At 43.1% G+C, this 26,656-nt stretch overlaps 1 protein-coding gene across 7 annotated transcripts in view; it reads left to right on the forward strand.

Annotated features, from left to right (window-relative positions):
- Positions 1–26,027, forward strand: part of SP100 (SP100 nuclear antigen) — an 83,635-nt gene extending 57,608 nt beyond the window's left edge. For 4 of the 7 annotated variants that reach the window (XM_053655280.1, XM_053655275.1, XM_053655277.1 and 1 more), the window contains 12 exons: positions 3,906–3,950; positions 7,566–7,637; positions 10,923–10,970; positions 12,886–12,990; positions 14,971–15,113; positions 17,801–17,839; positions 18,837–18,878; positions 22,041–22,156; positions 23,815–23,935; positions 24,196–24,267; positions 24,819–24,962; positions 25,750–26,027. In XM_053655280.1, the coding sequence (XP_053511255.1) occupies positions 3,906–3,950; positions 7,566–7,637; positions 10,923–10,970; positions 12,886–12,990; positions 14,971–15,113; positions 17,801–17,839; positions 18,837–18,878; positions 22,041–22,156; positions 23,815–23,935; positions 24,196–24,267; positions 24,819–24,962; positions 25,750–25,872 (1,070 nt within the window). In that variant the 3' untranslated portion in view covers positions 25,873–26,027. Of the gene's footprint in view, positions 1–3,905; positions 3,951–7,565; positions 7,638–10,922; positions 10,971–12,885; positions 12,991–14,970; positions 15,114–17,800; positions 17,840–18,836; positions 18,879–22,040; positions 22,157–22,380; positions 22,598–23,814; positions 23,936–24,195; positions 24,268–24,818; positions 24,963–25,749 lie in introns of those variants that run through there. The other 3 variants (XM_053655279.1, XM_053655274.1, XR_008389682.1) reach the window with 3 other exon arrangements.
- Positions 26,028–26,656: the final 629 nt, after the last annotated feature.

Genomic DNA, 26,656 nt, shown 5'->3' on the forward strand with positions numbered 1-26,656 from the left:
TTAAATATTATTCTATATTTGATATGTCTATATTTTAAGTATCTGATTATTTTTAATGTCTACATCTATAATCCCTGAGCTTTGCTTCTTTGTGTATATGTGAAGTGGGAATCATGAAAATATTCCCTCCATTACTACATCATGCTTGGAATACCTCTTTGATCACATCATGCCTTTACCTGTCTATCTACTAGTTTTTGTTTTGTGGTGGAAGGTTCTACAGAAAAGAAAGTTGATCTCAGAGGTACCACCATCCTGATGACTCATTAGGAATGAATTTTAGAATCAACTCAAAAAAGTTTCTCCCATCTCCTTCCCAAGTTGAGATCTTTGCACAGAAATTAATTGAATCTGCAGTTTAACTTGGAGAGGACAGAGACTTCTACCCATTTATTCATCTGTTATTTAGCATTCTTCCACTAAGAATTTTCTCATTCTTTTTTTTTTTAAATTATATGTTGTACAAATCTGTTTCTTATTATGAATGTCTTGTTTTCCCATTACAGAATAGCTGGAGGGAATTTAAATGAAACAAGACTCTCAAAATTTTTATTTTAATAGAAAATTTATGGCCATTTTATTGCCTACTTATATGAGGAAATCAGAATGCCAAGGATCTTTTTCTGATTTAATATGAAATCTTACAAGCATGTATACAGTTTAGGGATCCAGGTATCACATAAAAATAGTATGGCCAGTCCCCAAAATTATCAAGACAACCAATTAGAATTAACTGTCTTAGGTAGGAATAATTTCTAATTTGAGGGAGTATTACAAGACCCCTTCAAAGAACTCTGCCATGGACAAATTTATATTAACAGAGAACAGAACAAATGGTGATGGTTACAAATAGACACAGCTCCATATTTTACAAGACTTATCTTCTTATGAAATTTCTCAGTTCAACACTGTTAAATCATATCTATAAATATATTGATGTATTTATTTTTAATATATTTTATTGATTATGCCATTACAAGTGTTCTATTTCCCCCCTTCATTCCCCTCCACACCCTCTCCCCCACCATTCCCCCCCCTTTAGTTCATGACCACATGTCTCAAATTCTTTAGATTCTGTATTTCCCATACTATTCTTGCCCTCCCCCTATCTATTTTCTACCTACTGTCTATGCTACTTATTTTATCAAGGTACAGAAAATAAATAGCATGATGTATTTATTTAATTATAAAACATAAGAAATATAATTATAAATTCTATATAAATATATTGTATGAAATATTTATATATAAAATAAATATATAAATAAAGCCATATACATATAAATGTATATTGCATGCAATATATTGAAGATATACATCTATATATAAAACTCCAATGTATTCCTGACCATCCAGGTGGCCACATAAATTTCTAGGAAAATATACATACCCAGATCTATTCACACTCAGGAAAGACCTAAGAAAGCCCTGAGCTCTCACTCTTGGCTAGCCTTGAGGCTCTGTGCGAGTAGGAATTGAGATAGAAGGTAGAGGTGTAAACTGCCTAGCTGTGTGTTGAAGGCATGCACCAACACTTGCACAGAGCCCCACTGACAAAGGCTAGGAGAGCTATTAGTTCTAGATACTTAAGAAAATTTCTTTCCAATCATTAGCTGACTAACTAAACAGAGACTTCAGTGGACATATGGCAAAAAATACAGAGTTTGCTAAATTAGTTAAGAAAAAATGTACTACAAGCATACATCAGAAATATTGCAAATTTGGTTCCAGACCACTGTAATGAAGCAAAATTGCAATAAACTGAGTCACACAAATTTTTTTGTTTCCCAATGCATATAAAAGGTGTTTAGACTATAGTGTAGTCTATTTAAAGTATGCAATGTCATTATCTAAAAAAACAATGTATATATCTTAATTAAAGAATATTTCATTGTTAAAAAGTGCTAACCATTATCTGAGCCTTCAGGGAGTCATAATTCTTTTGCTGGTGGAAGGTCTTGCCTCAGTGTTGGTGGCCTCTGACTGATTAGGGGGATGGTTGCTGAAGGCTGGGGTGACTGCAGCAATTTTTTTAAATGAAGTTTGCTGTATTTATTGTGACTTCCTTTCATAAATGATTTCTCTGGGGCATGTGGTGTTGTTTGATACCATTTTACCCACAGTAGAGTTTCTTTCAAAATTGCATTCAATGATCTCAATCCTTGCCACTGTTTTGTCAACTAATTTTATGTAATATTCTAAACCTTTTGTTGTAATTCAACAATCCTCACCGCTTCTTCACCATGTGTAGATTCCATCTCAAGAAACCACTTTCTTTGCTCATCCAAAAGAAGCAGCTCCTCATTTGTTAAAGTTTTATCATGAGATTACAACAATTCAGTCACATCTTCAGGCTCCAATTCCATTTTCTAGTTTTCTTGCTATTTCCACCACATCTGCAACTACTTTCTTCACTAAATTCTTGAGCCCTCAAAGTCATCCAGGATAGTTGGAGTCAACTTCCTCCAAATTCTAGGGAATGTTGGTATTTTGACCTCTTTCTATGAATCAAGAATGTTCTTAATGGCATCTATAATGGTGAATCCTTTCCAAAAGATTTTCCATTTACTTTTCTCAGATACATCAGAAGAATAGCTATGCATGACAGCTGTATTCTTATGAAATGTATTTCTTATGTAGTAAAACTTGAAAGTCAAAATTACTCCTCGACCCATGGGCTGCTAAATGGATATTGCCTTAGCACGCATGAAAGCAACATTAATATCATTGTATATCTTCATCTGAGTTCTTGGGTGACCAAGTGCATTGTCAATGGGCAGTAATATTTTAAATGGAATATTTTTTCTGGCAGCAGTCCTCAACAGTGGGCTTTAAATGTTCAGTAAACCACGTTGTAAACAAGATGTGCTGTCAACCAGGCTATGTTGTTGCATCTATAGAGCACAGGCTGAGTAGATGTAGTGTAATTCTTAAGGGCAATGGCATTTTCAGAATGTAAATGAGCACTTGCTTCAGCCTAAAGTCACAGCTGCATTAGTCTCTCACAGGAAAGTCAATCTATCCTTTGAAGCCACAGGGGTGTCCAACCTGCAGCCCAAGGACTGCATGCAGCCCTCAATGACTATGAAGGTGGTCCAACACAAAATTATAAATTTACCTAAAATATTATGAGATTATTGTTATGATTACATGTTGCAATGGATTTAATATATGGCCCAAGACAATTTATCTTCTTCCATTGTGGCCCAGAGATGCCAAAAGGTTGGACACCCCTCTTCAAAGCCTGCACTGACTTCTCTTCTCTAGCTATGAAAGCCCTACATGGAATCTTCTGTCAGTATAGAGCTGTTTTTTTCTACATTGAAAATCTGTTGTTTAGTGTAGCCACCTTCATTAGTTATCTTAGCTAGATCTTCAGATAACTTCCTGCAGCTTCTGAATCAGTACTTTCAGCTTCACCTTGCACTTTGATGTTATGGAGGTGGCTTCTTTCCTTAAACCTCATGAACCAGCCTCTGCCAGCATTCAAAGCAAGCCTGTGAAACACAGGGTGTCTGAGAACTATTGTTCCTTGATCTCCCTGACACTCATTTGCTGTCAGCTTCTGCCTGACTTCAGCTGCTTTTTATATTTTCCTTATCTTGGATGAGAAAACCTCATGTGAATATGTACTAATAAAGGCACACTGTCGATAACTGGTACTGTGTAAAGGTAGGTTGTCTTTATTGCTGTTGTTGTTTTCAGTGTGGTAACAACCAAGAGGGGGCATTGGTAGCTGGGAATTTAGCCCCACAAAAAGTTGAATGAAAACAAAAATAAAATACTTGAAGTTTACTGATATATAAAGCTTTATATATATAAAGATAGATGATAGATGATAGATAGATATAGATATATAAGCTCTGTTTATAATCCTAAATGATTATTTTCTTTTCTGTTTAAAGGAGAAAAGAGAAGACACATAGATAAAATTAATAATTTTCTAAAAGGTAAGAATAAAAGTGGAGATTCACACTTGTGAGCTTACTACAGACCTGGTCTTTCTGCTGGACCCTCTGTTTGCCATAGCCCCGAAATCTTCTGTGGGTTTCATAATTAATGAATTGCTTAGAGTATAGGCTGAATCATTGTAACAAAGAGAACCTAAAATACTGTGGCTTAAATCACATCATTTGCTTCTCTTTCATCTAACAGTCCAGAAGTGGTAGTAAGAATCTGCCTTTCTTAACATATGGTTTCCCTCTCTAGAAAGCTGACCTGGCTGCCATTGTTACCCCACCAGTGGGCAGAGGAGAAATTGGAAGGGAAGTCACCCATCTACTTCTTTTCATGGAAAGGCCCAGAGTCTTCTGCTCGTATCCATTAGCCAAACGTAGTCACATAGCCAGAGCTAGTTGTAAGTGAGGCTGAGAAATATAATCTCTAGCCAGGCAGCCATGAGTCTATCTGCAACTCTATTCCTATGAAAGAAAGAAAAAATAATTATGGCTAACAAATAGCTGTCTGCCTGCTTACCCTCCATGTTTTCATTCAAAGTCATTAATTTCCTCAAATAAGAAGGGAAATTCAAATTCCCCATTGGCCTTCTTGTCAACCTGAGACCCTTTGGCAAGAAAAGGAGCTGGAACCTGAATGCAGCCCAGAGGTATGTGGCCAGAGAAAAGCCATGTGGGAAATTGGGAAGCAGGAAACAGCATTAGAAAGGTTTGTTGTAACTAATGAACACAGCCCTTGACAGAATAAGGAGAAACAGGCAGAAAGAACTTAAATCAACTAAACAGAAGATAGAGTCCTGGTATCACATCAGATGTAAGCCTGGGAAATGCAGTTATTTAAACCATACTTAACCAGGGCATACAGCACACTGGGTGCAGCAAAGGATAAAGATCATGAATGACTGTCTATTCTCAGAACCGGATTCCGCAATTTTTCATTCTAGTGCATTCCTCCTTTTCTTCCTCTTCTTTGCTTCTCTTCTTTTTCCCCTCCTTCTCCAGTTCTACTTATGTGTCTTTTGTACGCTTTATTTCTTTTATTCATTCCCTAGCATCATATCATATAAAATACTGCTACTAAGTTTACCTGGCACTGTGCAGGTGGCAGGATTTTTTCCTCTGGAGTTAAAACATATTTGCATAAATTTTGTTTCCTTTTCATTTCCTCTGAGTATTTCTGTCACTTTGCTTTACATGTATAATATATTACACAGGGTCCAGCACAAATAATACCCCCTTTTTATTACAAATCTTTTAATACAAAATCATAAGCATGTAATTCTGTAATATAACAATATCACACTCAAGCACACCACATGACATTTTAGATGAAATATTCAAATTAAAGCTATAAACTATTAGACCCATATTATTACCTTACCAACTACACTAAAGCAAGCCTTACTTCTGCCAGACCCTGTATATTATATATATAAATATATAAATGTATTTGTTTAAATAATATGAATATAAACATTTAAATACAACATAAATAAATTTATACATAAATGCCTAGTATCTTTATTATTTTACCTCTATGCCTATCTTTACCATCTGGATTATTTCTCCAGTTATACTTACCCAGGACTAAGATTTTTCTCCTCTGAGCTTTTGTGAAACCTCTTTTTCTTACTGCTTTTATAAAAATAGTTGGACTTGGTAATCTAAGCAGACATCATGTTTGGTTTTTCTCCTGCTTCCTTTTGAAATATACTCTCTCAAATAATTTTTTCCTGTCCCAGGCCGATCTTAGATAAGCCCCAGAGCTGTGCTAGTCCCTTTTGGCAGCAGTGATATATTTTCATTCAACACTAAAAAGCCTGAGCCGACTTCCAGTCAAGGTGGAGGTGTAGGTAGATACACCGTGCCTCCTCGCACAACCAAAAGAAGAACAACAACAAATTTAAAAACAAAAATACCCAGAACTGCCAGGAAATCAAACTGTATGGAAGTCTGACAACCAAGTGGTTAAAGAAGAAATATTCATCCAGACTGGTAGGGCGGGTGGAGATGGGCAGCCAGGATGGAGAGGACTCGAATCGAGGGAAGGCAACTGGAGGCTCAGGGTTGGGTGAGGTAGAGACTGGCAGACCAGGCAAGGCAGCAGCTGGTGGAGAAGAAGGTCCCACATTTGTGTGCAGATAAACCAGGAGGAACAACTGGGGAGCAAGACAGAACAATTATAAATAAAAGCCCAGTAGCTGTATATTAGTAGTATGTCTTAAGACCCCAATTTTCCAAGAAAGAGATCTCTGGTAAGCTGAGCCAGTTTTCTTTTATACCTTTAATTTATATGGCCTCAACAGGTTTGATGGAAGGTGAACCCAATACTACCAGAGAAAGACACAAAGGGACACAAAGAGAATGTGTTTGTCTGAGATGTCTGCTGCTGAACAAACCCAAATTGTAGTCCCACCATAGAACTGGAGGGAAAGAGGGAGAGATTGACAGAGAGAGAGAGAGAGAGAGAGAGAGCACTTCATGGTCCTGTCTTCATGGTCCTTCATGAACATGGCACTCGGGAGATCGGTCTGCACATGGCTTACTCTCTTTCCACCCACACTTCATCACCCGCTCAGTGTAGGAGCATACTCTCCAGAGAGAGGGTTTCAATCAACTCTTTTTTGTGTGTGAGTATAGTTGATATTTATTTATTTATTTTTATTTAATTGTTGTTCAAGTACAGTTTTCTGTCTTTTACTCCCATTCCAGCCCACCCCCTCAGTGCTTCCCACTTCCCTCCCATTTCCACCCCCCTTAGTTGTTGTCCATGTGTCCTTTATACTAGTTCCTGTAAATCCTTCCCCTTTTTCCCCTGAAATTCCCTCCTCTCTAAAATCAACTCTTTTTTGATGTCTCTAACTCTAAGGCTTTCTAAGATTTGAAATACTTTTTTTCAACTGAAGAGTGTTTCCTTTACTTGTACATTTTCTTAACACTTTAAACTTTTTTGAATTCTCCTTGGGTAGAATTCAATTGGTTAGTTTCTTATATCCTGATTTTTTGTCCAAATCCATGTTGTCACTTTCACTGTACTTTCAGCCCAAAATCCTTCATTTAAGGCTAAAATAATGGCCAGGGCTTCATCTAGGTAGTTCATCATCTGGACTCTCTAGACAACCCAAATTCTTGCATTGCTGCCTTTGATTTCTGCCTTTCAACCAAAGGGAATCTACATTGCTACACTTAATTATTTTAATTTCTGGATGCTTCCATTTTTTCATTGGTAATGGGGATAGTAGAAGTTTCTATCTCCTAATTATATTAGTAGACACAAGGATCTTGTGTTCATGCCTGGCACATAATAAACAACTATGAATGCTCATCATTCTTCTCAGCATTCCTTCAGATACAAATAAAACTATGTCTTAAATTATTTTTTAATGAATGTGGTTATAAATGAATGAAGATTAATGTGAGGGTAAAGAAAATGAAATCTAAGATGAACCTACATTAAACATCTAAGGTTTGATAAGACTATGGGTTATTTTTTTTCTTTCTGCATTAGCCTCTTAAAAAGTTATATTAAAATGGAATTTTTTAAGCAATAATATATACAATGCAACTTTTCACAGCAATTGGGGGGGTTGTTGTTGTTGTTGTTTTCAGGGAAAAACAGAAGCACACATAGACTTCAAGCTCTGAGTTACAGAGTCTCAAGGATAAGAAGCAAACCAAAAGGTAAAGTTTTTAAAGATGGACCCATTTCAATAACTGAACAGCTAAATTCTCGTGCTTTACTCTTTGCTTTTAGTAACAAACCTATCTCTCTAATCACTTTATGTAACTGTGCTAACTGTTGAGAAATATATCAGATTTAATCAATTCTGAAATGCACCAGGGATTGAAGGACGATAACACTGCAAACAAGTATGTTGGTGACGAATCTACAGCCAAGACCTGGGGCCCAGGGGCCACAGCAGGGCTACCTGTGCTGACCCGACAACTTTCAGGCTGGAAACACAGCTGACCCTTGAACAACGCAGGTTTGAACTGCACCTGTCCATTTATAGTAAGGTTTTTTTAGGTTTCACATCTGGAGAGTCAACCAAACACAGATTGAAAACTGTTTTTTGTTTACCCAACCACGGATTCCCAATTGAAGATGGAAAATACTATTTTCTATTTGAAGCTGGTTGCATCTGCATATGTGAAGGCTGACTATAGAGTAAAAAGTTACACCCAGATTTTCAACTGGGTGGGTGGGCATCCACACCCCTAACCCACAAGTTGGTCAAAGGCCAACTGTAGTGACCATAAACCACTGTGTAACTCACAAGTCATTCAGCTGCTTTCTTCATGTCCCACCACCTTGAGGTAATTGTGTGCTTCACCTCTTCTTACTCATCTGGAAAGTAAAATAAAATGAGATAATAAGTAATAACAAAGAGACTGACTGACCTCCAAGGCCTGTTCCAGCTTCATACACAGCTTCAACATCCTGTGGATCTTCCGCTGCACTGCCAACAGTTCTCTCTTCTGCATGGTGAACAGGAACTGAAGAAGTGTCTTTAATGGATTCCCCTAAACTTTAGTGCCGGTTGGAGGGGCATGAATAGCAGCTCCTCATTCTGAAGTTCACTTTTAAACTGTTACATCTGTTTTTATGGAGTCAGATTCTCAGTTCTTTGCCACACTCTACCCCCACCATGTATAGAATCTAAGATGCAAAGCCTCCTCCTTGTGCAATATGGAGAAAACTCTAGGACCCCAGTGAGCTTCCCTTTCAGCCAGAAGAAGGCTAATGCGAAGGAGAAGTGAGGGAAGCAGGTAAAGCCAAAATAATCTCCTGTTAGGCTGCCCCATCATGATCTTGCTTCCCACTCAGCCAGTCCCCGTCTCAAATCTACAGACAGAGTTGTCAAATTATAGACAAATTATAGTCCAAAACTCTTTTTTTTTCAGCCACAAAACTGGCAAGGGAGAAGGAAGGAGAGGAAATTTGGTATAAATTTTCTCCTAGTGTAGTAGACTCAGTATGTTACCATCTCTCAGTAGTTAAATGGTGGCCAACTTGCTTGGGAATTAAGACATTGGATGGACCTTCTGAAAGGTCTGCACTTTGCTGCAGTTGCCTCATCACTTCAGGTGGTTCTCTTGGCCAGAGTATTTCTCACAAACACCGGGTCCAGGTCCCATCCACAGGGATCCAACCAAGCCATGGAAATCATGCTTCTTTATTGACTCCCTTGCTGGCTCCAAGCTCAGCCTTTCTCCCACTGCAGCCTGCTCTAGTCATGACCTTCATCTTTACATTTCTTAGAGATGAACCTAACAGTCTCTCCTACGTTCCCAAGGACAGAGTCCATCTCATGTGTGGGTCTTTTAACACCTTCTCTCTTGGTTTAAAGAGAGGAGTCTGACAATTCTCTCCAAGGAAATGTTGGTTCCTCTCTAGGCCTGGTGGTAGGAAAGGCTTATGCTGGCAGAACCGGCCTCACTGTCCCCTACCATGTTCTCTGCAGCACGGCTAGACTTGCCTCTTTCTTTAAGATATAGGTGTACTAGGCTCCTATTGTATTGTTCTTGGGTATTGAGGCTTCAGCCTCGATACTCTGAGGCAACCTGATATACTTTTTTTCTCTAATGAGTAGACCTAACTATTAAGAAAGTTATTTTGTATTGATCTTAATTTTTCTGGCTACATTATTATTTATAAGGGTTAATGTGAGGTTTAGCGTTATTAAGACAGTAGACCCAAGAAAAGTTAAACCTTACTTTGTCCAGACATTTTCCTTCCTAGACGTAAGACAACAATGAGGTGCTGGAACATGCTAACTCACAACCATTGAAAGCAAAGCTCCTCCGCACCTTGACACATGGGATTCGGTGTTTCAGCCCAATATTTTCATGCTGAAAACTGGCTGGAGAACATGGAGCATCTGTTTGTTTACCCTGAAGTTGTCTGTAAACCTGAAGGTTTTAATGGAAGGGGAGCCTCGCTCACCCACTAGACCCAGGAGGATTTAAATAGAGAGAAACTAAGAGGAGGAGAATGTACATTTGCCGATAATAGCTGGTGATGAACAGACTCAGGTTATAGTCAGTGGTGTACCCTAATCTTCCAAGATATTTTGTTATCTTTATCCCTATAACCTTTAGAACTTGGGCATCAATTTCTATCTGTTTCCTTTAACTGGGTTAGTTTTTAAATCTTTTCTCATTTTTCCTCCATAATTAGCATAAAAATCTACTGGCAAGATTAGGTTTGTGGCAGCTATCTGATTGGTAGAGTTCACCATGAGATCTATCCTCGAGACCTCATATTACTGCCTTATATCTCTGTCTCTCTATCAGAGGAAATCTCCGGTACCTTATTTAATTGGAATATCTATCTCTACACATTTATTTCCTCACCTAGTGAATGAAGGTAGTGTTAGTTCTTATTTGAAACATTTGTTCTAACAATGAAGTGAATTAATGCAACTAAGATCTAAGAATGGTTCTAGCACAAAGCAAGCTCTCAACAAGTGTCCAACTTCATCATTCTTCAGCCTGTTGCTTGGGAAATACATAAGACATAGTGCATAATACAAAGTTATCTGGAATAATTTGGAGACATTAGCAGAAGAAATTTAGAACAAATCTCAGTTAAGTATCATCCTTGTAACTGAGTCTAGGCCTGGGTTCAGCAAATTCTGGCCCATAGAGTAAACCCAGCCATTGTTTAATGAAGTTTTATTGGAACACATCCACAGCCACCTCTTTTTATTTATGTATTACCTATGAAGAATTTCACAATATGACAGCAGCATTGAGTAATTATAGGCCTTAAATATAATTACGGTCTGGCCCCTTACAGAAAACAGTTTCTTAATCCTGAACTAGGCATTCAATAGTTTTATTGAAGTACTAGACAAGCTCCTGAAGAGTTTTTACTTGAATGGCATTTTTCCACAACACTACTATTCACAATGCAATTTCATAAACAAGAGACATATATGTTATTTTCTTTTTCCCCCTCAGGGATAAAAGCAGTCAAAACTGGACCTTTGAAAAGATGCAGAAAAAGAGGTAAAAAGAAGTGATTAATACACTTTTATTAATTAAGCATCTAAATTTTAATCTAATACTGTTTTCTAAGTGACGGATCAATTTCTGAATTAGCTTACAGAGCCAGTAACAAACCTTAGGGTGGTCATCGGCCTTGGTCAATGGCGACCACATGACAGGACGCTGGTAACGCCACTTTATTGATGTTAATCAATTGATCAGTGAGGGCTCCCGTCACTGCACTGATACAAGGGTGTGACTCCTGTGCTGTTTATCTCCTGACCACACAGGGACCCACCAGTTAGCCGCCAGTGGGGACCCTGGGTGGTAATACAAGACTTGTGTCCTGAGTCCTAACATACCTTTGATTAAGTGATTTTTTCTGGCCCTTTCTTCTTTTGCCTTAATTTCCTCCTCTGTACATGGGTGAGTGTCTTCCTGGGCCATCCCCAGATCTGACAGAACTGACCCTGAGAGGACCAGGGACAGCCCATCCTGCCCATGCTGGACAGGAGCCCTAGCATGTATCTCCATGGACCCCCTCAGTGTTAGCCAGGAGGACAGGCGCAGGTGCCGCTGGTACTGAAGTTCACGTTAAGACTTTCAACAACTGCAGAATCAGAGCCTGGTGCCCCACCCAGAGGATGTACAGAGGCCCTCTTCCTGAGCAACTGGCAGTGTCTTCTAGAGCACACCGCCCTGGGCGTCACAGAGTAAAAGCCACAAAGTTCACAGGAAGGAGAAGTGAAACAAGGCAGAAGGCAAGGAGGGAACGCAGACACTGCTCTTGCTCGGGTCACCATGGCCAGTTAATTAGTTATTCACAAGAAAGAAAGCAAAGGGAGCACTGAGTTTAACAAACTGGGGAGCGTGAGCCCGCTCACTTCCGCAGGAAGCTACACCTTCCCACTCAGGGACGACAGCATTGCTCACCCCAGGGGTTTAACTCTCCTTCCTCCTTTGCCCCTCTGGTACGGGATTGAGGAGGGTGCAGGGAGAGGCGCTTGACCACAGCTTGTTGGTCTAACTAGGGGGTGGACCCATCAAAAAGCCCATGAAAGCTGGAGAAGTTGATTGGTTATTTTTAAAAAGCACCTAGTTAGTCCCAAACCAAGGCTAATATAATCCCAGGGGAACAAAAAAAAATCCCGCTCTCTGTCTTTCTCTCTCTCTCTCACACACACACCTTCATTCGCCCACACGTTTGTCTGCTCTCTCTCCCCTGGGAGCGCACAGCCGCGTGGCTCCAGCAGCCGCGTGGGCCTGCAGCAGACCGCCTGGGCTCCGGAGGACTAAGCTGTAGTTTGCAACAAACTCTGGGCCTTGGCTTTGGTTTTGGCCTTACCGAAGGCAAAAGAGGACTTTTCCCATGACAGGACGAACAAAGAGGGGACCCAGGGGCAGCCTTCCACACTAGTAAACTGTCTTGCCACACCCCCGCCTCCCATGTGCAGGTCCTTGGAATGCTGTCCCCGCAATCCTGTGGGAGAGCCCGGTTTCCCCCGACAACACTGGGTCCCCAGGTCACCCTGCTCCCTGTGCACCCAGCGGGTGCCTCCGCTGAGGAGACAAAACTAAAAGCTGAGGGGGGGGGGGGGATTCTCCATCCACTTAACTTCAAATCAATAATATGACTGACTAGACATCTTCCTCAAACACAGGAGAAAAAAATCACTGTGCAGCAGGTGGTTGTGGCCAATAAGCTTGGGAACTCAGGCCCTTCCACGCAAGGCTTTTATGCAGGATTTCAGAGAATAGGAAGAGAGGATGACATTCTCTTTATGTGTCTAACCAGCCATGAAAGAAAGACCTAGCTCATGGGGAACTCCCTCCAATAGATTCTAACCTATAAAAGAAGGATCTCAAGATGGGTGAGGAGAAAGGGGGCACAGCTGTAGAAGACAGAATGAAAAATAAGAATAATGCTTCCTTACAGTTCCAAGAATTCCCAGAGATACAAATATGGATTTTCGGCCTCCTCAACTTCCTGTCACCTGTGGTCGGGCGAAGGGGATTTTATATAAGGAGGTAATGAAACAAGGTGAGTCCCCTGGTCTTCCCGCTTTCCAACGGGAAACTACCCCCATGTGGCCATTGTACTTTTCAAGGGCAAGACACCTGCATCAAGTCTCCAAGTTCATCCCCAGGTTCACTGGCTCACTAAGAGCACTCACAGGACCCAACATATTGTCAAACTCATTGCTATGATTTATTAAACGATAGAAAGCAAAGTCAGCAAAGGCGAAAAGAACCCTTAACAAAGTCGAGAGGAAACCAGGTGTCAGTTTCCAACAGCCATCTCCCAGTGGAGTCACGCAACTCACACTTAATTCTCCAGCAACGAATTATAAACACGTGTGAGATGTTGTCCACCAGGGAAGCTGCCCTGAGTCTAGGAGCCCAGAGTTTTTGTCAGGAGTTAGCTACACAGGTACACTTAACCTATCACCTGCCGAAATTCCAGACTCCCATTAGAAAAGCAGGTGTTTAGCATAAGCCGTATGGGAAGGGTGGGACCTCTCCTGAAACCCAGGTTCTCAGACATCAGCCAAGGGCTGACCTCGGAAGCAGGCATTCCTAAAGATAGCTGTCTTGGGTCCGCTCTGTTAGGTCTTTTCTGCACCGTATCCCAGACAGTCTGGAGGAAGGATGGCATTTTTACACTTTTCAAATTCATACACATTAGCCTACCAAGCTGTCTCCCCTTTCTTCCATAGAAAAGGTCCCCATGACACCCATCCAGCACCTAACATAACAGCAGGGGCTGCAGTATCAGGAGTGAAATGTACACATCTGGGAAATGCAACAGCGATTTCACAGCCCTGTTCCCTGTAACATCTGTACCACCCTGTGCTCACCGGAAGGAGCACAGGATTTAGAATCAGGAGTCCTGGCTTCGAGTTTCAGCTATACCAAGAGTGTCTGTTTCATCTGGACCGAGCCATTCCCTAAACTTCCTAAACTTCCTAAACTTCCTCCTACAAAATAGGAATAATAATTAAACTTCCCTCCCCATGTTATTCTGAGAATAAATGGGATAACTAGCCAATGATAATTACTGAAGTAGAACACAAACGTCCACCTGCCATGGCTGGCGCCAACAAGCAGAAATGTGTGCCCTACGATTACATTGCATGTGAGTAACTTAACTTTTCCCGCCACGTAACATTGCTATAATTACTTTCCACATAAAATAACCATGAGTCCAAAAGGTGAGAAATCACTGGTTGCTATGAGCTGGATGATCAACATTGTACCAGACGAGGCAGACGTGGCTGAGGAGACAGCTGCCACATGGCCACCTGAGTGCCCTCATCTGCCCCCTCTGACATTGAACCTGGATCGACCGAGGGTCTCAGAGAAGGGAAGGGAAAGAATCTTGGTCATTCTCCTTTAGAGCCATTCATTTGGTTGGTTTGTTTCTCTTTTGAACAAGCCACATTTTGCTGTGTATAATGAGCACATTTTTGCCCAAATTTTTTAAGGGAAAAAAAGGATTTGCATTATAACATAGGTAGTACCTGAAATACCTTGTATCTGTTCTTGTAGTTTGTAATTATTTCTTACACAAAATTTTTTGTGCCATAATATGTTCAAAAATAAATGCTAAAATTCCTTTACAATACAATAACAACTATCTAAATATAAATAAATAACTGATTAAATCTAAAAATTAGAAGGAAAGCTTGTTTTTCTTGAAAGTTTGGACCAAAATCATGGGTGTGCATTGTACAAGGGAGTGCATTATGCATAGCAAAATATGGTAGTTAAGTGGTTTTTTTAAGTAAATGTTGGTGATAATTATGTCCCTTCTCGTCTCACAAAGAAATGTGCACACACCGCAGGAAGTCCCCTTCCGCCCTCGCATTTCCGGTGCCGTTGGGCGCCTGAGTGGGAGCTCAGCTCTCCTGTGTTACTGATTCCAAGCCACCATGTGGTGTGAGGCCAAGTTCTGGGGTTGTCAGTCGGGGGCACCTCCTGGCAACAAAGGGAGCTCAGCTTGTCTTGCTCGGCCTCACAGGAATCTCAGCGAAGTGTGTAGAGATGGAGGATGGAAAGCAGCTCACCCTCAAGGAGTTTGAAATCAAAGGGAACCATGAAAAATCCAAGAACTGGAGGCTGAGCGTGCGCTGCGGCGGCTGGCCCCTGAAGGTCCTGATTCAGGTACCCTAGTGACAATCGCCCTGAAACCAATTGCATAGTGTCACGATCCACCAACTCCAAGCTTTACCAGTGTCCGGAAAGCCACTGTGACCCCCTTGGGCAGGTCATAATGATGTCATTACTAATAGTCCACTCAGGTGTTATCTCGGCTGGCTTTTATTACAGCTTAATCCTCAAAGTGCAAGAACTCTTACCCCCCTGGAAGGTAGAGAGTAAGTTGTGGCCTTGACTCTGTCACGAGTGGTTGTTTGAAGTAGCTTAGCAGAACTGGGTTATCTGAAAGTAACACACCAATATGAATGTTTCCTGGATTATGGATTACTCGTCGTCTTTCAACATTACTTCTTTTGATGGCCATCTGAAATTCACTCGTGAAAGAGAGTATACATTAGTGGCATTCTGAAACACCTCTTTCGGTCCTCACACCAGCCCCCTGATGTGGGCAAAAAGGGCTGGCTCCCTGCCACACATGAGCCTCTGCCTTCTGACTGTTTCTATCAGTCGCCCCAGACGGCCCTTCCTTGTTCCACTCTGATGATCGTGAAGAGCCCTTTGCTCAGCAACATTCACTGAGATACATCTCGAGTACCAGGGACTGTGAGGCTCACGCCCCAGTCCCTACCCAGGAAGGAGGCTGCACATTGCTCACTACAGGGCTGTGGTGGTCAGGCACTGGCAGGAAGAGATGCGGGGTCTCAGGGGAGGGGAGTTCCTTCTGACTTGAGGTTGAGGACAGTTTGATGGAACAGTTTGCACTGAGCTGGATCTTAAAAAAAGAAGGGTTCTGACAAGGAGAGCTGTAGATACGATGCATTTCACATAAAAAAGATGGCATGAGAATCCTTCCCACAACTTATCAAGAAGTTGTGGGTGATGAGGTTCAGTACACAGGGTGGGTTAACTAACTATAGAGATCTTAAGGCCAGAGGAAGGAGGACTGATGTGGACCCCGGCCCGCGGGGTCTGTGTGTTGTGGATGCAACGAACAAATTCACACAGACTACCGAAGTCCTGTGGAGAAAAAGGGACAGCATGGCCACTCTCTCAAGGGGAGAACACCTCGACCCTTGCCTTGATAGACTTTTATTGGATTTGTAATAGCATACATCAAAGAAGGTTCTCATTCAGGTTTGCTTTAGGTAATTACTTTTTAAGCATAACAAAGGAAAGGATGTTACTGATTATTTTCTACAGATTAACAGGGGGAAATGTTGCAAATACAAGGGAACAATAACAGTAATTGGTCTGGTTACACTTTAGTCGTTGGGAGAATTAGCAGACTCCAGGAAGTTACTTTAAAGATACGAAGTAAGCATTTTCTGTTTCAACTCAGGGTGAGGGAGTTTTAGCAAGAGCGAGCCTCAAAGCAGCCTAGGTACAATGCAGGCCTGATCTCCCACAGGAAAGCCCATCCATGGGTTTGGCGTCCTGCATGCCAACACGTGCCTATGGACTTTCCAGCAGGGCTGGGCTACATTTGCTATCGCCAGGCAGATTGGTTCCCCATAGAGGGTGGACCCTTCTTTAATCATAGGGGAGATCATGGGAGGTTTGAGTTAGGGACTGACTGACATAGTTGAAATGATGCTTTAGAAATATCGATCTGATCAGAGAAAGCAATATGGATTAGAGGGTGGAGTACTTGAAGCCATGGAAACCTTAAGTGACCTTCATGGCCTTTCTGTCTGACATACCTTCACTCAACCCGCAAGGCCAAGTTCCAGCAGCATGTTCTCTGAAGTCCTTCACATGCTCTTTGTTTGTTTCCCATAAAGCCTTAACAGCTTTCCACAAACTTAGGGCTTCCAACAATATGAACCTATTACTGTACAGTTCTGGAGGCCAGATACCTGAAATCAGTTTCAGTAGGTTCAGGTGAAGGTGTCAGCAGAGAGCATTCCAGGGACAGTGTGTCCCTTGCTTTTATTACCTACCAGAAGCCACCCACACTCCTTGGCCCGTGGTGCCTTCCACACATCAGCTTCTTGCTTTGTCATCATGTCTCCTAACACTCTGATCCTCCTGCCCCCTCTCACGAAGCCCCTTGTGATTACATTGGCCCCACCCAGAGAATCAGAATAATCTTCTCATTTCAAGATCCTTAATTTAGTTACCTCTGAAAAGTTGCTCTTCACATGTAAATTAACATTCACAGGCCTGGGGATTAAGACATGAACATCTTTGGGGACCATTATTCAACTCACCACACTCACTCATCTCTGGAATCCAAAATAATCTAGGAGAGCATGATGTATGCTTCATTGTCCTTACTCATGGCTTGCCAGCTCCTCCCACTTCTCTCCCCAAAAGTCTGGACACCTTTGTGTGCCCAAGGCTGATACCCGTCACTTACCAAGTATGTGCCAATGGAGTGTGTGAGGTATAAAGACACAAACTGGAGAGGTCCTGAGGGGGGATGGAAAGGAAGTGATAGAAGAGGCTGTAAAGAAAAACTTGGAAAGCCTTCATAAGGAGAGCAAGAGAGAGGGGGCAGTTTTTAAAGCTGAGCCTTGATAACGGAGGGCCGCATGTTACTGATTTGGGGAGGGAAGGTATTTCCCATGAAGACACCTTGAACGTGCGTTGTTGACAATGGGACATATCTGGGAGGTAGCCAGAGACACCAAGCTCGAAATAGTAGAAAAAGTACAAAGTGGACACATTGTGTAATCTCTTTTCTCTTTCAGGAAGGACATCTACCAGATCCACCAAGGACAAGAAAAAAGGTAATTATCATACAACTTTCAGCCAGTGTCTCATCTATCATACTGTTGATTTTTCATTTCTGTGGCCATATTTACAGTTTCTAAAATCACTAATTTCACTAACTCTGATGAAACTTGATTTTACAACATGGTGTTTTTGCAGTTGCTGCTTTCAAACATTACAGTGTATGAGTCCAGGACTTCTTTAAGCACTAAAACATTAGAGATAGAAATGAGAATGACCCTAAATGAGAGAGAACTCACCTTATCTGATTATTTCAACATCATTGTCTAACCTGAGAGAACAACTTATAGGGAGGGGAAGGGTTCTAGAACACCCAGAGAGACAGGCAGGCACATAGCCACTTCCGAGGTCATTCTGCCTTGGGTCCCCTGGGTGGGTTGTCTATGGCCTCTCTGCTCCGGGCTGGAGGTAAAAGCTGGGGTAGTCATTGTTCCAGACTAGAAGGAGGTCAAGTTATTTTGCAGCTATCCAAGGTCAGTGCAGCTCTTGGCATTTAGGAGACAGTGGAAAAGTGCTCATCTTCCAGAAGAAGAGGTGCAGAACTGGGACCTTGTCCACATTCTATCCTTAGGGCTGTGCCAGGAGAGCTGTGGAAGGCAGTGGAGTCGCAGGGACATCTGCATGGCTTCCAGGACTCTGGGCCTGTGTCACTGGGGCTGCAGGGGATGAGTCCTCAGTCTGAGTCTCTCATTGCGGCTCCAACTCCATCTGGGAAGACCAGGGCCAGAATCCCTCTCCACACAGCTTCACACAAGCCAGCTTAGGTCTGAGAGCCAAAGAATGTAACTTGCATTGGGCCAAACTATCACTAACACAATTTATTGGGGGGGGGGGGTTGTTGTTCTCCAGTTGGATATACAGACCCATAAAAGGCGATGCAAAACAAAAAGAGGGCTGGGGCATAAATGCTTTACGTAAAAAGTCTGTTCAAATGTTTGGTTAATGAAAACTCATATTCAGTATTGTCATTCAATTTTCCTCTGCTTTCTATAGATGATACCAGAGTCTCACAGAGATGACTTTATTGACCCATATGTAAGTACGGACTCCCACCTGTAACCCCAGAATAATCCAGGCCCTTTCCCTCAGTACATTATCTGTGTCATTGCCGTCTTTCCCGCAGTGTGCTCATCTCAGTTGGAACATGTTTCTGTGTGTGATGAGCAGTGAACAGCAGATTTATCGCCCCCATCAGATAGATGGGTCTGGGGTTGGGTGTCTCCAGTGTAAAAGCACCCTTGCTGTTGTTCGAAGGAAACCTGCCAGTCTCCCCATTACCATGAGAGACAGAGCTTTAGACTACTAGGGTCGTTAGAGGTGAGTCCTGCAGTGGAAATGGGCAGGGCTGGCCTGCAGATTAGAGGCAAAGAGCAAATATGAGAAGATAGAGGCATTTTAAAGAAGGCAGAAGGGGAGGAAAGAAAGATCCCAAACATCTACTCTGCGGTGCAGGCAGCCATCAGATGGTTTCATGAATGCCAGAAAGAATAGGCCAGGCTAAGCTGGCAAGTTCAAGGTGTGGACCCTTCCATGAGTTCTGCAAAGAAATGTACTCAGGGCAAGTGTGTCCTTTATGGGGCCCCTATATCTCCCCCTGCCAACTTCACTGTCTAACATGGAAGAATAACTCATGAGGAGGTTGCGAGGGTTATAGGCCACCCAGAGAGGCAGATGGTGAAATCACCACCTCTCAGATCATTGTTCCTTGGATCACAGCGGGTGTTTTGTCTGTGGCCACTTTTCCCTGGGCTGCAAGTAAGAGCAGAGGCGGTCTTGTTCCAGACTGGAAGGAAGTCAGGTGATCCCAACAATACCCAATGTTCACAGTGGTCAGCACCTGTGAGTCTCATCTGTCAGGACAAAGGGGAAAAACAGTCACATGGCCTGTGCCAGGACAAGCCAGGCCCAAGTGGGGGCAATTCCCAAAGATGTTCCTCCCAAGCCACTCCACAGGTTTTCCTATTGGAAAGAAGAACTTGGGCAAGAAACATATTGCAGCTTAGAATTTCCTCATACATGTGACTGTTGTGCCTCTTCTTCTTATATCACCTTTATAAATGAAGAGAATTTACATATTGAGGTATCATCTAATTCACCTAAGCTCATTAGACCCAGAGATGATATAATGACTGTTATGATTAGTAACTCTCGTAGAAGGCCACTTTTCTTTGGCTAATAAGATGGTATTATAATTAGGGCCTCCACATCTTCATAGCAGTGTACCTCACAGAAGCACTAAGGATGAGACATTTTAAAATTGGGACCTGCAGCACTGGTGATGGAGTGGATGTCTGGGTGGGGAAAGGCAGAATCTATGTTTACCTCCAGGCTCCTGGACGAATGATGGGGTGGGTGCTTGGTGAGAGGAGGAGATGGAGAGGGAGCAGAATCCAGACAGAAAGACAAGGAATGTGCTTGGGGACAGGGTGGACTTTGGACTTGATGAAGGTCTACCTGGAGATGATGGAAAGTAGGGTGTGGATGCTGAGGGGCTCAGGAGGAGAGAGGAGACACAGGTTTTAAAGTCCAAGTCTAACTACGGTAGGCGTGGTCATGGGAGTAGTGAGAGGGGCGGGGCGTGTAAGACAGAGCCCCAAGGAATTCCCACATTCTAACTGAGGAAGCGTCAAAGAAAGAGGCAGAGTGTAAGGGGGAGAAATCCGAGAGAGTGGAGTATCACAGAACGAAGCACAGCGTTTCTGGAATGGAGACGTGGGATGGCCCTCCCTGTCACCTCTCACTTCCTCACCACCATCCGCATCTCAGCCACCCACCTCTGGGCAGGCCAGTCCCCAAGTCTGCGCATTATTCTGTACCCAGATTGTCACAGAATTCCCCCTTCTAATGCCTGGTGTAGACAGGAGATTTTCATCTAGGTGTGGTAGCGTTTCACTGGGTGAAACATTTCCCCAGCACATCGTTCCCCTCGACCCCACTCTCTTTCTGCTCAGGTGGTCCCAGAAGAGGAGCCAAATCCTTCTGGACCCTTCTCCACCTCCATCCCAGACACATGACCCGCATACACAGAAATGTCATTTTATTATTACTTTTATCCTTACCTGAGGATATGCTTATTGATTCTAGAGATGGGGGAAGGGAGAGAGAGAGAAAGGAATATAAGAGACAAACATGGACTGCTGCCTCCAGTGTACACCCCAGCTGGGAATTGAACCCACAACCTAGATATGTGCCCTGGCCTGGGATCAAACCCACGGCCTTTCGGTTCACAGGATGACACTCCGACCAACTAAGCCACCCAGCCGGGGCCATGTATAGAAATTTTAGTATGCAGAGGTTCACATGTTATGGCCACACAGATTGTCACACACACATTTTTAAAAACACAACTGATTTCCCTCACCCTCCAAAGGGCTCCGTCCTCGATCAACTCTTATTCGGGTCTCTAAATTTTACCATTTTAACGTGTATTTTTTCATTCCACAATACTTAGGTGCAGACACTGTCAGATTTTTTACTTTACTAAAGGAAATCAAATCTGGCCGAAAGCCCCACATACTCAGATTGGCGGAGGACCCAGCATCAATCAATTTCTTGGGCTCCTCCATCCTCCTTACACAGAACATAGCACCAGGTCATCCCTGGACTCAATGATTGCCGCACTCTCTGGTCATTCAGAACTGGAGCCTCCACACCTTACGTGCCAAGCTGAGTCATGGGGCACCTTCCCCAGACTCCCAGAGCTGAAGAGCTCTGTCTTCCCTGACACTCACCTGGTCATTCGCGCCCATGGTCTTTCCAAAAAGTGGGGTACACTGGTATCTCAGAAGTTTACTCCATCATACTAAATTCTCAGTAAGTCACTCTTTGATGAGTCCCATTAGGTGATGCAGTCCAGATAACTAGATAAGACACTGTACTCCTGAGCCAGGTTTTTCCAGCAGCAACATAAATATCTCAGGTTATCTTTGATTCATCCTTTTTCGTTGCTGGCCGAATCTCTGTCTTCATAAGGAAAACTGTCCTGATCTAACACAACCACTTCCTCCTGAACTTTACTGCAGACCAGAATGTTTTCTTCTAAAATCTCTGCTCAGCGTCAACCCTTAATATTTTGTGGAGAGAAGTTTACCAGTGTCACCTCGGTACAAGCAAAGTCTGTGTGTTCTAGTATCCCAGCCTCTCGACCTTCCTGAGTCTCACTGATCCCGTTGCTGTCTACATTCTCTCCCCTTCTAGCCGGAAAACTCCAATGAATGTGAGGTGTGTTGTAAAAAAGGAAAGCTGTTCTGCTGTGATACTTGTCCGAGGTCCTTTCATAACAAATGCCACATCTGTCATATTGATCCTGACAGGTTAGTGAGATCTGATCCCCTCTTGCCCTTCCTTCTTGTGGTACAGCTCTTCCCAAGCATGCACACTCATCCTGCAAAGTTTGTCTCCTGTTGCATGTCTTCCTGCAGAGGGAGCAGGGTCCTTAAATATCAGACCCATTTCACCATGCCGGCAGCAGTAGATTCGTGGGAAGCGAAAACTCCTCAAGTAGCTAATAACTACTTGCCACCTCTTTCTATTACAGAAAGTGGTGTCACCAGCACCTGCCCACCTCTGTTCCCCAGCCCACACACTTGGATGGGGTCCTGACACCATATGTTCGCTGCTGGTTGAAAGCATGTATCACCTGCCCTGGGAACATCACAAACTTGGTAAAGTGAGGGCTGTGATGAGTCCTCAGAAGGCCATGCCCAGCTGACCCTGGGTGACAGGGTCCAGGATGAGACTCAGGAATTCTGAGAGTGAGTCCACTGCTACATTTTTTAGCCGTAAAATGTCTCCTTGGTCAGAGGTGATGGCACGTGGGCTCACAGGGAGACTGATACAGCATCTGTAGGTGGTGGCGTGGGCAGAGGACGTCTACCAGGAACGTGTGTGTCTCCGTGAGGACACAGCCACATCCTCCCTAATGGGAGAAATCTAACATAACCCACCTGCTCTACGGCAGCTCCCAGGGGGTGGTGCCACCCCAGTGATCCAGCATAAACTTCTGTAGTCAGGCACTTTGCACAGCCAGAAGATAGACCCGCTTTTGGGTGAACCCACAAATAGTCCCATTCCCCTCACCTCAGGAACTTTGTAATAGGCTTCTATTTTTCCAATTATAGTTGACATACAACATTATATTAGTTTCAGGTGTACAAAATAGTAATTAAATATTTATATGACTTACCTATTGATGCCCCTAATAAGTCTAGTACCCATCTGACACTATACATAAGTCTTACAATGTTATTGACTATATTCCCTATGCTGTATTTTACACCCCCGTGACTGTTTTTATAACTGACAGTTTGTATAGCTTAATTTGTAATGGGCCTCTTGAGAAAGGACCGGTAGGGCCAGGAGAGAGGCTAAATGACACCTCTAAAATGAATCATTGTATCCACCTGGTTACTGAGAGCCTTTCAGCACAGAGAGCCTGGTACCGTCAAGAAGACTCTGGTGGCAAATAGAATATCTGACACTCTCTTGGTAGGTGTCCTTCCCAGGACATTCCTGCAGCACAGGTTCTAGGTGTAGACGTAGCATTGCCAGAGGAAAGGATGCCTGTGGCTTATGCTCTGTGCTTATGCAGGAAAGTTGAGAGACAGGAGCTGTTTCCCTGACTTTTCCTGTGACCCAATGGTTGGCGGAGGCCCAGTACTGATTTCCCACACTGTACTGAGGCAGACAGGGCTCATCACCACACTCCCAGTGGCTCAGATGAGTAACCTCAGTTTTGAGACGAGTGAGAGTCCATTACCCACCGTGGCACCTGACTCAGTAGACTACTTACGGGAGGGATGTCTTTGGCAATTGATCCCAAATGGGACTCTAGTGTGGAGGAGCCTCCAAGAAAGTTGGCTACAAGGTGGTGACCAATAGTCCTTCTTAAATACAGGACTTTAACAGCTGAAGGAACAGTGTCTGCTTCACAGAGAACCTGCCTCTGCTCATTTTATGCCCCACCTCTCAGGAACCCATGGAGTTGCATCTTCTGCCAGATAAAAGCTATTCCAAAAAATTGCCCAGAAAATCAGCCATGTCATCAAGAATCAGAGGTCCTGGAGAGGCAGATGCTGAGTGAGGAGAAGTTGGTGAGTTGCAATGAGAAGCTGTGGCCTCCCTCCTCCTTCTGTTCAGTTGAGAGAAGCACAGTCTCGCAGGGGCTGGAGGAGTGGTGCCCAGAGGCAAGCTGCTGTCCCCCTCACTGTGCCTTGATCACAGGATCTAACACCGAAATTCGTATTCCAAAGGAAATGCCCATTCTGTGTTTGCACAGGGGCACTCTGAACATGCATTAGAGCTCATTCTCTCCAAGCTGCTTTTCACTTAAGATATCCTCTATCTTTTGCAGAAGTGTGAATTCCTCCTCTTGAAGGTCTACTCCTGTCCAGAAAGTCCCTTTTTTGCCTCAAAACCATACTATGTAAGTAACAGCAACACAGCCCCAAACTGGCATTGGGTTAAATTTGTGATGTGAATGCAATGGATATAAGTTGCCATTATCATTGCCTTGTTGATGGATGTCTTAGTCAGCTCAGTCAGCCCTTACAGGCTTAGGTTGCTGTAACAAAGTGCCACAGAGTGGGTGGCTTCAACCACAGAAATTCGTTTCTTGCAGTTCTGGAAGCTGGAAGTCCAAGATGTGGGTTCCAGCATGGTCAGATCCTGGCAAGGGCCCTCTTCCATGTTGCCAAATGCCGATGTTGTGTTGTGTCCTCAGAGGGTGGAAACAGGGAGAGAGCTCTCTGGGATCCCCTTCAAAAGGGCACTAATCCCACTCATGAGTACTCCACCCTCATGACCTAATTACCTCCCAAAGGTCCCACCTCCTAAGACCATCACATTGGGGGTTGGGATTTCAACACATGAGTTCAGGGAGTAGAACACAAACACCTAGTTCACAGCAGTGAAGAGTCTGTAAAAGGAGACTTGGAACCACACTAACAGCCCGCCCTTTGGCATTTTCATCCACAGAGTAAACAGGCACTTCAGGGCTTGCAGAAGTGCATGTGGTTAGACAAAATCAGGAAAAAGCTGACTTGGAAGGTATACGGCCAAGTGAAAGACTTTGTGCAGGACATGCGCCTCATCTTTCAGAACCACAGGACATTTTACAGGGTAAGTGGCTGTCCCTACATCCCTTCTTCTTTCAATTAAGACACTTTGCCTTTCATCGTCTTGGATCAGGGACGAAGTAGGCTTGCATCTTGCAGCAAGCCTACACAAGCAAAAATTCTGGAAGGATCCTAACAGCCCTGTGGTCTACAGAGGGGAAAATAGTAACAAACCAGAGGTGTGAGGGCAAGCCATCGCCTCAGGACCTCAGAGCCTGCTCGTTGCCGACAGCCCATCTCCTCCCCCAGACAGCGGCAGCCCGCAGACCCAGTCCCTTCCCCGGCACAGTGCTTTTCAAAGGCAACTAGTGTTTTCTCTTCGCTAAAAGAAGATACCACACCAACTTTCTCAAATTTCAAACTCTTGGATTTCTTTAGATCCAAATTCCCTAATGCCATATCAGAAAGTTAGCAAGGATTAAATAACAAGGGGTGAGAACGAAGGGGGAGGGAAGGCGCCATGAACTTGCTGTAGATGGTTCCATACTACCATACTGTTGCAAGTAATGCGTGCTGTGCTCGAAACTCAAATAACTTGAATTTTGTCAAATTAAGTCAATCAGTCAATTTCCAATGAAGAATTAGGTTGAAGTACAGCACTGTTTTTGCTTCTCTGTCTTCTACATAAAGAGAAATGATGAAGCTATCGGGGAACATAAGCTATTCTTCACTGGATGAAGTCTCACTTAATCTTTGGGGGTAGCGTAACATGGAGATCCAGGTCACCCAAAACCTTGGGAGTCTAAGCTCATTGGCCGTGGCTCTTACTGTTTCTGTCTTTTCTTTTTCAGGACCATAAATTCATCAGGCTGGGACTTCAACTAGAGGCCAAATTTGAGGACAATTTCAAAAATGTTTTTGCAGTTCAGGAAATCAGCGAGAACAGCTCTCAGCCTGAGCCCGTCATTGCCTAATGCTGTCGGTTTTTGCTTCCGTCTCCAGAGCCTCCAGCAGGACTCGGCCAAGTAACCAGGGCCCCAGGCCACCAGCTGATGTGCAAACATCATGTCACACTTCTTATTTCACACTTTTTTTGTCACCATTTCTGTTCATTTATTTTTCTAAATAAAATTTAAAATTGCCTTATCCAGTCCTCTTATGGAATAATTGGGAGCGAAACGCACAACAGGAAATACTGAGTCTTTCTATAAAGGATCATATCATGCGCCTCCATTTATTTGACTTATATATCATGTTCTTAAGTAATGTTTTCTCTTCTTTCCTACTCCCCACATAAAGCATCCATTTCTTTCTTTTTTTTCTTTTTTCCTTATTTATTGCAATGTGTGTGACCCACTAACACAGAATTGAAAAAAAGCAGGTTTGCCAAGTTAGCCAGGAATGTCAAGCTGCCTCAAACACATTTCCTACATTAGACCCAAAACCAGTTAATGTCCCACAAGCCAAAAAAATCATCATCTTGGGAGTTATCTTTCTACCAAACAAATCATTTGCATCTCGACTAGACAAAAATCTGTAAATTAACATGTAACCTCACCAAGTCAGGCCCTGATTAAGAGTAAATTACAAATCAGGATGTGCAGTCATCCTTTTGCCTGATTGCCTGTTGTCTTAATAACCTACCTGACCTCCATCTGCCTCTCTCGGAGAATTCCACAGTACATCTGATTAACAATTTATCACTGATAAAGGTTCGAACATGGAATAGCCAGCAATTCACTTCTGACACTAGCTGCC

The sequence above is a fragment of the Artibeus jamaicensis genome, unplaced genomic scaffold (assembly GCF_021234435.1).
Source record: "Artibeus jamaicensis isolate MK-2021 breed Jamaican fruit bat unplaced genomic scaffold, CSHL_Jam_final contig_944, whole genome shotgun sequence".
Lineage (NCBI taxonomy): Eukaryota > Metazoa > Chordata > Mammalia > Chiroptera > Phyllostomidae > Artibeus > Artibeus jamaicensis.